The sequence below is a fragment of the Aulonocara sp. 'chitande type north' Nkhata Bay genome, linkage group LG3 (genome assembly GCF_057382095.1).
Source record: "Aulonocara sp. 'chitande type north' Nkhata Bay isolate Kocher_YH1m ecotype deep benthic linkage group LG3, A_spYH_male_GT1.1, whole genome shotgun sequence".
Classification (NCBI taxonomy): domain Eukaryota; kingdom Metazoa; phylum Chordata; class Actinopteri; order Cichliformes; family Cichlidae; genus Aulonocara; species Aulonocara sp. 'chitande type north' Nkhata Bay.
The window spans coordinates 16636046-16648805 of record NC_141346.1 but is presented as its reverse complement, the minus strand read 5'-3'; the positions used below and the strand labels follow the sequence as shown (position 1 = coordinate 16648805).

Sequence of the window (12760 nt, the reverse complement as noted above, 5' to 3'; positions counted from 1 at the left end):
ATTAAATATTACATAAATTTATCACATCGTCTTCTATTATCCTGTTAAACTTCTTCTTAGTCTAACCTTAAGTAAAGTCTAATTTAAAATCCATACTGCAAACCACCCACACACAAGAAAACAAATTGACAAGAAGAAAAGCTGAGACAACAAAAACAACTTTCTGATGTTAGGAGGACACAGTGTGGCTTGACCTCGTTTCTATGAACAAATCCGGTTAACATTTAACTGTACATGTACATTTTTCTGTTCTTTTTTTTCTTTCTTTTTATCGGTTTTAACAGGGGAAATGACGCTAAGGTTTCCACCAGGTTTGCTGGGGAGGAAGAGGGAGGGCTTAAATTGGTGCAACTGACAAAAATCAATAAAAGAAAAAAAACTTGAAGTTAGTGCGAAGGACAATGGAGGAAACGTGTTTGTGCTGTCTGTTCTGTGAGTAAAATCTCTCACTTTTAACAATGTTTATTTTTCTTGATTGTTTAAAGTCTTCTTTGTTGCTAAGTGATAACAGATGACAGACATTTCCACAGAAAAAAGTTAAGGGAAATTAAAAAATGAGTTAACAGCAATATTACCTGGAAACTTTGTATAACTGATAGTAATTAGGCATTGAGTCGTGACTAGTTTGCAATGTTTACATTGGTAACATCCAAAATCACAACAAAAAGTAAAAATGATCATATGTTTTGCTTTCCAATAAATTTATTAATAAAGCATAAATACCATCACCGTCTAAGTAACACCACTGTCATTTTTATCTTTCTTCTAACACAATGCTTGAGAGCAGGACAGCCTGTTCGTGTCAGTAACACCTGCATAAATATGAACTGCGTTCTGTGTTATGTTTCTCAGTCATGTAGTTTTTGTTTTCCCTGATTAGTTTCTTGAGTCGTTGTTTTATTTTGAAATAAACCCAGAAATCAAATCCAAAGTTGCTAATCTAATATTTAACATTACCTACCACAGAAGCTCTAATGGTATGGAGATGAACTACAGCATCCACTGTTCTCTATTTTGCACAGCAGTAGAGACAAAATCAGCAGTGAGGCATACAGTACGACCCGAGTTTGTCATGTTTTTCTTCAGGGTTATTGTGTTAAACTTATAACCATCTCTTTCCAGCTGTGATCTCACTGCTGAGCTCTACAACACACCAAGGTCAGTAACCTTCTTCTGTGTCTGCTTACATCTGTTAAATGCTCAGAATGAAGTTGTGTTATCAACACAAAAGAAATGTTTTTCTCTTCTCAGGAACTCAGCAACTGGTTAGATACAGTACACCACAGAATCAAATAACCTGCTCTTAATCTGTTGAGATTTAGTTACAGCCACACAAAGTTTCATGTATTTAGATTTAGCTGTTTTATGAAATGATATATCAGGTTGTTTTTTTTTTACAATAACAAAAGTCTCAACATTATTTCATTTTAACCCTCACAGCTCGTCTGACTGTGAGTCCCAGCAGCTCTCAGTTCTTTAAAAGAAACTTTGTGTATCTGAGCTGTGAGGAGGACGACAGCTCTGCTGGATGGACTCTGAGGAGAAACATAAGCAAACAACAGATGAGTCAGTGTGGAAGAGATGGGTGGGGAAAAGCAGCTGGTTCTTCCTGTGAAATCAGCAAACTATATGAATCAGACAGTGGAGTTTACTGGTGTGAGTCCAGAGAGGGCCCCATCAGTAACATGGTTAACCTGACAGTCACTGGTAAGCTGAGTGTGTGGAGTTAGTGTTGATGAAGCTGTGTGTAAATGGATGAAATGCTGTAGTTTGTCTCTGTGTTGAGGTGGATCAGTGATCCTGCAGAGTCCTGTCCTCCCTGTGATGGAGGGAGATGACGTCACTCTGCTCTGTAAAACAAAGACCACTCCCTCCAACCTCCCAGCTGCTTTCTATAAAGATGGCTCCCTCATCAGGAAGCAGCCTACAGGTCACATGACCATCCAGCATGTTTCCAGGTCTGATGAAGGCCTCTACAAGTGTGACATCAGCGGTCATGGAGAGTCTCCATCCAGCTGGATCACTGTCACAGGTGACACACTCACCTGTCTGTGTTTCTGCAGCTTTCAACATTCACAATGTGACGACAACTTAATGACTGTGTTTGCTTTATCTCAGACAAACACACCACCACACCTCCACCTACATCCACACCGACACCAGTCTCCATTATTACCTCTCCTCCTGATTCATTGCTTCTCCCTGTGTTGTTGCCTGTTGGATCAGTGTGTGTTGTGGTTCTGCTGGTGTTAGTGGTTCTATTGGTGAGACAACGTGTTTGTAGGAAGTCTGCAGGTGAGACTCAGAAATATGACGTAGAGAGTTATGTAAACTATTTGTTACATGTTATCTACTAACAAGTATTCGTTAAGATCACTGTGCTAAATTAATTTGGTGTTCGTGTTGGTTTGTTTCAGTTGATCTGGAAAAAGCTGAAGATGGCCTCACATACAGTGATCTCAAAGAATTACATCACCAACAACAGTCAGTTAAACTCAGCACAGGTAGCTTTTTATGTACTTTGTGTTTGTGTTCTTCAATTTCACAAACAACATTTTCAGAATTTGCTTTCTAGTATTTTCATCTAAGCCTTGCTTATATCCATAATGGTTAAATCTTCAGCTGGGCTGAGACTATAGATTGTGTTAAAAAATGTGTAATGTCGCACAACATTCTCTTCCATATACATCTGAAGGCATTTTCAAGTGTCATTGTTATTGTTTTAGCCTTTGTTGTCTCGTTTGTTTGGAGCCAGAAGTACAGAAGTAACTATATTTAGAAGAGAAGGTTTTGCAAATTTAACAGCTATTGCTGTTAACAGCTGGACCGTTATTGGTACCTTCTGGGAAAGTAATGCAGAAAAAGGCTTTGAGCTTTTATGCTTTGCACCTTACATTAACATGCACCTTAAACTATTCACTTAAATCAGTTCAATTCTAAAAATGATCAGACTATAGTTGTTCTGTGTTTGTAGATGACGATTGGTGAATTTTGTTCTCTTATTGCTGGTCTGTGTCTTTATTAGCTCAAAGTTGGTTTGTTAGTAGGCAAGCAAGCAATTTATTTATATAGAACTTTCAGAACAACTCCCAGCTGAAAACAAAGAGCTGTACACCTGACATGCAGGTAACAAAAAGAAAAATACAGATAAAATTAAAAAATTAAATGATAATTGGAATGACATTTAAAATAATAAAATTAGCATATTAGATTAAAACAATAAAACCAGGGTCATACTGTGTCTAATGTGTTAACAGAGGTTAACAGCCTGTGGTTTGATGTCTCTGCTCAGGTTTTACTGCAGGGCTGTTAAGAAAAGAGGAAACATGTAGATGAACAGTTTGTACAAACAGTAAATTAAATCTCCTCATAGTTCTTGTCACCTATATCCAAATTCTGAGTTTTAGTTTTATGTAGTTAATCATTTTATAGTTTGTGTGATATACTGACCTTTTGACCAGATAACACATTTCCCTGTAGTTAACATGTGAACAGAGTAACCACAGTCCGTCAGTTCACATATAACCTTCTGTATCAGTTCTGTTTTTGTTTTTCGCAGCAGTACCAATAGAAGAAATAAAACTGTTGAGGGTCTCAGTGTTTCACATGACTGTCATGTGATAAAGAGAGTTTTTACAGGGCTCTATGCAATCCTATGCAAAACAAACTAGAACCTTCTGAGGCAGACATTTGGGCAGTTTGCTAAGTTGCGTCTGAGCATAGCACAGACTTCAGGAACAATGTCTTTTTTTTTTTACATAGGACAGGGACGCATTGGAGATTATTGGGCAGAATGTGCACATCAACACCTCATACCAGCTTTAGACATGGCAGTGTAGTCCTCTTTGTTCCAACATATTCTAGAGTCAAATGTGAGGCCGTTTGTCCAAAAGACTTTGGGTCTTTTTTCATATCTCTCAAGTTTTTATGTAGTTCATTGGGTTTATATGTGTTGTAAATACTAGGATGCTGTTCGATTATCTGTGGTCGGTCTTGTTTGCACTTTGCTCACGCGTTGCAGTATAGTTGGAGCTCCAGAAACCTGCAAAGCTGCTTAGCAGTGTTCACACTGATGTGTTTTGATAAAGCTGTTAATGGAGATAAAGAGATTAAATGACTCATCTGCAGCTCACAGTTGAATTCAACACTAACAGGAAGGTAAACTAGTTTAAATGGTGTCTGTTGTTATGTGCGTTATCTCTGCGGTAGAGTGTCACTTCCTGTTATAACACACAACAATTTAATAAAACAATATAGATAACTTCTTATTGCATTGTATAATCTTCACATATTTCATCCAAAGCACACGGTCTGTTTATTAACTCGCTAATTTATATTTAAAGTTTTCACTCAATGTGTCTTTAGGGTTTAATAGCTTAGCTTAGCTATTAGCTGACTCGCTAGCAGCATGGCCTCTTCACCTGTCCCTCCTGCACTTTCCTGCTCATTGTGTCAGATGTTTAGTTACGTAGTACCCGTTTTCCCCCACTCGGCCACACCCACTGAGGGTCAAACTCTGGTAATTGGCAATTCTGTTCTGAGATATGTGAAGCTAGAGACACCGGCAACCATAGTCAATTGTCTTCCAGGAGCCCGAGCAGGTGACTTTGAGGGAAATTTAAAACTGCTGAGCAGCTCTCATTTCTAGAAATTTGGACAAATTTATTAAACCTCCCAAAATATGACTATCCAGAGTTGGGACCAGATGTGTGTCAGCTCCCAAACAGACAAAAAACAACCTGAAAATTTATCCATGAAGCCAGGTAACACAAACCAATTAGTTAAACTGCAGGAATAAAGACATAAAAACCTGGATGAACTCTCTGCTTCTAAATTCAGATAAAACTGATGTTATTGTACTTGGCCCTGAAAATCTTAGAAATATGCTATCTATCTAAATGGACTGTCTCAGAGTGACCTTGAAAAACTAGCTTCTGCATGTATTACTTCTCAGCTGGACTACTTTACCTTAAATCAGCAACCACTGGATGATCAATATTTATACAAAACTTAATGGCTCTTTATTAATTACACAACATGCCAGTAAAGCTCTACGTGAAAATCTGTGAAATTCCAATTCTGTATCGCAAAGTATCCCCTAAAATATGTTCAGGTGAAACAACAAGAGAAGGAAGTAACTGCTGCATTTGAGAGCATTAAAGTTTAAAACATACCAAACCAGTAGTGCACTACAAAAGGTGAGTTCTCATCACACCATTGATGATATTGTGTACATGGTGTGACAAAGTGTGGGTGTCTTTGTGGGATTTCAACTGGACTTAATGCCAAAAGTTGAAATGTCACTGGGGTGTTTTGAGTGAAACAGGAAATCCAGCCACAGAGGTTCTGAAACCCCCAACGGTCTCTAAGAACTATTTTTATATAGGAAATCATAACTCTTTCTTTAACATGCACCCTGCATACTGACAATATTTTTATAAGCTTTACTGCTTGCACTGATGACCTGTGTGTGTTTTGTTGTGCAGGGAGTGATTCAGCTGTAGTCTACACAGCAGTGAGAACTGAAGACATCAATTATGAACAAACAGAAATGCGATCAAACAGATCTGGAGGTAAACATGCTCTTTGTTCAGTACAAAGAAAACAAGGCTACTTCCTGAAAAGTTTTCTCTTTGTAAAATATAAAGTGTGTAAGCAGCATGAGCCAGGAAAGCATGAAGAAGCAAAGCCCTCTCGTTCAAATAGACACACTAAAAGTCAATAGATTTCACCAGCAGTGAAAATTGTACTTACATCTGTTACTAGACTAAAAGTATCAATAACAATTTTTGGCCTCCTCCATCATCGGTAAAGGTCAACGGAAATCAACAGAATTATTAAGATGAAAGTTATGATGGTTCCCACAGATATCTGATCCTGTTCATGCTCGCCATTATCACCGTCTAAAACAGACACACAGACGAGAAGTGATGTCACAGCTGTTGGTGCACCACGAGCTTTGATGTTGTGTCGGCTTCTCTGTGACCTCTCGAATCTTTTTTTTAGCTTGTTGCATTTGACAGCGTGGTGCACCTGGGTTGAAGACACGAGTACAGTATTATATCAGTGTTTCCAATCATATCAGTGGAGAGATTGTACTGAGGACAAGACGGAAAAGATGAGACATTCTGGAGAAAAATTTGAAAAAGTCTTCACGATTTCATTTGACTTCTTTAACTCCTATGTACATTTTTATTTTATTTTATTTATTTTTTCCTAATGGCAGTGTTGTTCAGGAGATGACTGCGGTGTGTCTAGCAGACGTTGAGCTGTGGTGTCACACTTGCCGCATGACATAACCAATTCATCACATTGGTTATGATAAGGACTTATGAGTCCTACGTTAACCTTCAGTGTGAGCACAGGAAGTGGTGTGAAGAACTGTGACTGCCATGAGGGAGGCCACTGCCTTCCTGTTTGTTGCTGCTTCTTTTTGATCAGCTGCTGAAGAACATTTTGAGCAGCTCAGTCTTTTCAGATTCTTTACTTTAATATCTTTTGATTTTGACTCCACAAAGGAAATAAGAGACGCGAACATGTTACCTTTTAGAAACAACCCTTTTGCTTTTAGTGTATGAGTGCAGCTCAGCGATGTGTCACACACTAACCGCTCTGCTGACACTCTCTCCTTTGACATAAACTACTGCACCAGCAACTTCCTGCTGGGTTTCTTTCACATCAAAACCTTATTTGCGACAGCCTGGCTGAAACACTTTTAGCTAAAGTGGTTGTGGATTTAAGTCATTAGTGTAGTCAAATTTCAGAATTACATGAGTTTGAACCCACTGAGAAATGTTTCCTTAATGAAAATGTTTTTTGGATAAGTTATTTTCACTATGATTGATTTGATACAATTCTGTCAATTTGCTTCATATAAATATAACAGACGGGCTTAGTTTTATACTTTTGATATGTTGTTTGAACTGTGTGTATTTTGTGTTTTCAGACTTTGTACAAGAGCCAGATGTTTACTCCTTACTGAAGTAACCCACCAGTCCAACCACTGGAACCAGCTGCTGGTCTCAAACGTTTTAAAAATCATTATTTTGTATGTTCAAAAGCATGTTGTCCTCAACCTGCTCTTAACTGTCTTATTATGGCCATATTGGCAATATCTCTTCCATAATATAGAAATGATACTATGTATTTTATAAATAATGCATAATGCACTGTCTTTAATATTTTACTGTTTCCTGTTATATTTTATTTCCAAGTGTAAGACTGTTGTTGCCTGCTTTCTCGCAGGAACAATAAAGTTTGTTCTCACTTCTTGTTCTTCTCGTGTGGTTCTTTGGGTTTCAGAAAGAGCGCTGGGGGCTGGGGACAAATGTGAAATGTGGCTAACCGACTGCTGAGCAGTAACAACAACAAACACAAATAAACCCACAGCCGCAGACTAGAAGCAGCAGGAACATTAATCAGGGGCCTAAAACTTCGCAGGAAAGCTTCAGATAATTTATTACAGGCGCTGTTTGAACGAATGATGTTCCTCCATCAGGTGATGGTTTTACCTCCATGGTTCAGGCTGTGTTGATGTCGTCATAATGAAATGAGGACATGTTTGACATTTGTCCTCATTCAGTCAGAGATGAGTTGGAGACATTTAACATCTCATTATTTTCACAAAGTTATTGAGTTAAATTGTAAGTGGGATCTCTTATCTCAGTGTCGTCTGCATATTAGATACAATTCCAATTGTAATAGAAACACTCTGTATGGATTTGATCAGGTAAACTAAAGCTCCAATAATGAGCTCAGCCTCTTCCTCATCAACAGGATTCACATCATGGGTTTATACACTACTTCATGATGTTTCAGGGTATATGTGGAAACAAAAAAATTATAAAAAAAATTAATGACTAAAAATGAATATTTTACCCAAACATTAATTTGCTGTTTCATGCAGACAAATGTAGACAAACTCGGGGTTTTCACAGATTTTATTCTAAACTTATTTGAGTCATTAGTTTGGATCCACATGGTTCCTCAGTTCTGTCAGTAGTTCTAAATTTGAACTCCTTTTTGGTTCAGTCAAAAATTATTTCTACTAAAGTCAATTCTGCCAAACAAATGCTCACACAAGTTGTGTTTCGGGGGTTTTTAAGTGATGAATTTTGCCAAGTTTTCCCACAGTTTGATAAAATCTTCTGTTCTGTTTTCCACCTTTCTGTCTATAAACAGGAACGAGCTGATTTTGTGTAAAAAACTTCATCATAATCTTTCACGTCCCTTCATCCATTCAAAAGGAATAGATATGGTTCAGTATACAGTAAGGTGTTTATACACTAAGCTCTCACGCATAATCTAAGAAATCAGAAGACAGAAAAATGCGGATTGTTTCTCCTAAATTATCTGATATGATGATGAATTACCAACCATAATCTTCTTACCGTGCTTTGATAGAAACACAGTCTGGTGCTGCCATCTACTGACTCAGAAGTGCTCAAACAGCTGCGCTTTTTCACCCTGATTCATTTCCATCTCTTAGAATGACCATAACTCATATCCTGGACTTAGTGTTTTACTTAATATGACCACAAACCTGCCAATAAAGTCACCCAGATAGTGCTCAGGTCACTGATGCTACCAAAAGCTTCTATAGAACTGCAAGTCTGACCATAGTAGCAGGTGTGTGATGGTTCTTCAGGTCTCATCCACCAATCAGACCAGAGTACATTCACTTGTTAATGTTTGACTGTGTTATTGCCTTTACTTTATTCATGAGCCCAGACACATATTGTACATCACTTAATTTTAATGATTAATTGTCAGAATTGCAGTGACATTGTACAAAGAAACATAACTAAACCTAGTTGGACCAACGGTGACTTACTTAACAGTATAGCTATGGATGTGAAATTATGAGAGTTAACAACATGAGATGGCAACATAAGATTTTAAAACTTATGCCATAGTTGTATTTACTAGGAGGCTGATGGGTATAACTGGTTGCTGCCATTATCTTACTCCCATTCTTCAAAACCTAACAAATATTCTTTAGAGCAGCTCTTGTTTACTTAAACACCTGCCTCCTAACTTGTCTTCATTATTTTTCTAGTAATCTTTGAGAAAAAGCCTCCTAGTGAAAACACTGTGTCTAATGTATAGACATGAGTGAGGCCCAGAGATTTAAGAGACTCAAGTTCATTTAGAATATCAAGGGAGGGGTGGCTGATTAGCTGGCGGCACATCAGAGGATCTCTGGAGCGGATAACAGGCACTGATTCCCTTAAATGGATCATAAAAGGCAAAAAATGCACCAGTGGAACCATGAAGAAAACTAGACTCTCCTCCACTTTTACATTTCCACCTGTATCTCTGGCTCTGTCCACTTTCTTTATGGCCTCTGTAATGTTTATCTTGAATGACTCCAACACTGTGCATCTAGCCATGAAGTGTTTGTCAAGTCTTGTGAGTGAAGCACTGTTGTTGTTTTTGGTGTGCTGTGTTAAGAACCTGTGAGTGACTTCGAGTTGGTCACAGTGAAGCTGAACAGACTTGAGTGCATTTTGCAAATCTTCTAGAGCTCGATTGATGCAGTCTGGACTCTGACTCCTGTCTTGCTGCTTCAAAGATGTAAGAGCACGGTTGTAATATGCAATAGCTCCCCAACAGTGATCCCTCTGAATGGCTTTAGTGTACATGTTGATGCTCTCTGCAAACTTCCCCTTTTCACGCAGGTTGTTACCAAAGCTAATGTAGTGGTAGAGGTTTGATGATGGTGATTCTCTCCGTCTGAGTTTCTGCCTCGCTGTGTCCAGGTCTGTTTTTAGTCGACTTTTCAACTCTTCAGTAGAATCTTTTGCACTGAAGCTTGTGAGTAGCCACATACCCCAAAACTCATTCAGAGCAGACAAATCTGAAGCTCCTGGTTTGTTGTTGCTGCTTGTATACAGATCATCCAGTACATCCAGATAATCATTGAAGAGTTCTTCCTTCTTCTTCATGTCTGGGATCTGAGACTCCAAGTAGCTTGATAGCTCATCAGCCACTGTGCTGTCTCTGACCTGTTTAATTATCTTTACTTCCTGCTGTGATGCTCCAGACAAAATATCCTTCAGCACTGAAGACATTTCTGCAGATGCTTTATTACTGTTGACTTGTTTATACAACCTTAATTGCATCACAAACCTAAATTGTTTAAGTGGCCTGACATCTGTTAGACTTCTCAATAAAGAATAAAGTTTCCTTATTGAAAGCAGCAATTGAAGAGATTCTGCCAGATGACTCAAACAGACAATGAGCTGAGCAGATCCTGGAGATCCTTGTCTGGCAGTTCGACCGAATGCCTGCAACTCTACACGAGCATTCTTTGGCAGGAAGGTCTGCACAACAAACAAACCTCCAGCTTCCTTTACTGTGTCAGAAACCTGAAGGTCTGTTCCACGGCCAGCGAGGTTTGTTGCTATGATTACTTCTCCTGCTTTAAACTCCTTGGAAATGATCACACTGTTGTCCATGTTGTTGTTTATATAAAGAGTTTTATTTGTGACTCTGTCTCCTAGACTGTGATGGATCATCTTTGCTCGTTTGATGGTCTCACAGATGATGAGCACAGCTCTAGGATCCCTGTATGATGTAGGGCTGGTTTGTGCAATGACAACATCACAGATTTTTTCAATCCATTCTTTTTCATCTTCTACAACAACACCTTCAACCTCAAACAGCTTTCTACGTTTGAATGACGGTATCTGACAGGTTTTGATACCGTCATAAATCTTTTGCAAAGTCTCAGTCTCTTTTTCTTGACCAAGAGTTGCAGACATCCCGTAGATCTGACTTCCAAACTGTTTTTTGTACTTTTGAAGCAAGCCCACATTAGACATGTAGTTTGTGATGGCTGTCATGTCACTAATCTTTGACTCGTGTTTCATTTCAATAAACTGTTGAAGTCCATCTGTCCACTTCATGTAGTTTTCAACAACCCCTGTGCAGCTGTAGTCCACAGGCACGATTCCATGTTTCTCCATCACATATTCATGGTCCTCTGTCATGACTTGAGCTTCAAATGCATTTTCAATCCAGACCTTTAGTTTAGATTTGACCAGCTCTGAAAAGAAGCCTGGGACGTAGCAGCTGCTTTTAGCTTGGTTCAGTTCACAGGGTGTAAAATCAATTGATCTCTTTACTTCCTCTTCTACAGCTCTCACCACGCTATTGTGATCAGAGTACATGTACTGACAGAAGCCACCATCAAGTAAAAGCAGTGACACTCTTCTGCTTTCCACATTTTCACTCTGCAGCTCTTTGTTGAGTTTGTCTATTTCACCATTGCTGTTTATGAGGTGGAGAGCAAACTGGGAAGATGGAAATTTCCTTTCCATCATTTTAAAGAACTCACCCAGCTGGTCAGCAGTCGCACTCTTAGTCATTTCATTTAAGAGGCTCGGGTTCTTTCTCAGGTCCTTGACTGATCCTTTTGACAGTATACCTGTGTCCTCTGCTATCTGACAAATGATGGACTCATCACCATCTTTGTCCATCATGTTTTCCAGCACTTGATAAAAAGGATATTTTGGTCCTACTGTTGTATCTGTGCCAGTTTTCTTGTAATGATTAACAGTGGCCCATATACATGCCAAGAGTGGGTTGAGATGCTGTAAAGCTGGCATGTTACTGCTTAAATAGACTACATGATGACCCTTGTCTAGCATCAGGGAATCCACTTCATCCACTACTGCACACTGGAATTTCCTCTGCCCTAATATGTCCAACCTCTGAAAGTGGTGCCGAAGCCAGTCACCAGCAAAGTTTTCTGCAGTGCCATAAACAACTTGACACTCATAGCACTTTTTTAGTTCTACATCAGGCCTGTTGCAGTTATAATCAGCAGTGATATTCAACTCTTTATAAAATCCTTCCCATTCTTTAAAATCTCTCTCTGCAAGAACTGATGAACTTGACATGATGTCGACTTTTTCTCCTCTCAGAGCTCGAAAAGCTGCAAACATGGCCGCAATGCAAGACTTCCCCTCTCCTGTGCCAACCTGAATCAATCGCCCTGTTTCTGAAAGAGCCATCAGACACCAGCTCACCATCTGTGTCAGTCGTGGCCGAAATGGCTTTTTAATAGTTTTAGTTTTAGTTTTTTCCACTGCCAAACAGAGCTTCTTTAAGATGGTTTTCAGTTCACTCTTCTGTGAGCCGTCCTCAGGAATATCACGCCCTTCATTAACTGTTGATACAATATCTTTGATATTATTTAAAATGTTTTCATCAATCTGGTTCAACTTTTCTTGCCGAATTTCATCAAGTATTTCCTCCAGAGTCTTCTCTCTGTCATTGGCTAAATATTCCTTCAAGGTTTCATCTGTTACAGCTTTGTCTTGGAGCAGTTCCAGAAGTGTTTTTCCATCTTCATTTTTCCAGTCTGAAGTAATAAAGTGAATCTCTATGCAGTGCAACATTTTGATCATCCACATGAGGAGATGTGATTTGTCATTTACTGATGACTCAAATCTCTTCAAAAGAGCATCAAACAAGTCAGCGACCTCCTTTGGGCTCCATTTGATATTTGTGCTTTCAGCTTCTTGAGTAGAATTTCTTCATCTTCATCCATTTTCTTAATCAGATAAGAAAAATCTGTTCAAAAACACATTTAAAAATGTGTTGAGATTGTTACTCTGAAAATACACAATGCAATTTGTACAAACTTCCAGGCAGGCTGTATTTATTTGCACCATTGTATTATTACAATGACAATCATAATCTAACACACGTAACAACATTTCTCTCAATATATTTGCTTAGTAAGGAAAAG

The 12760-nt window shown here is 38.7% G+C and overlaps 1 protein-coding gene across 1 annotated transcript; it reads left to right on the top strand.

Annotated features, from left to right (window-relative positions):
• Nucleotides 1-401: 401 nt before the first annotated feature.
• LOC147334217 (high affinity immunoglobulin gamma Fc receptor I-like) lies at nucleotides 402-7273 on the top strand. Its single transcript, XM_086286625.1, has 8 exons — nucleotides 402-432; nucleotides 1123-1158; nucleotides 1441-1707; nucleotides 1787-2032; nucleotides 2119-2295; nucleotides 2418-2504; nucleotides 5487-5573; nucleotides 6947-7273. The coding sequence occupies exons 1-8, from the start codon at nucleotides 402-404 to the stop codon at nucleotides 6985-6987; spliced, it is 972 nt and encodes a 323-aa protein (XP_086142751.1). The 3' UTR covers nucleotides 6988-7273.
• The last annotated feature ends 5487 nt before the right edge of the window (nucleotides 7274-12760 follow it).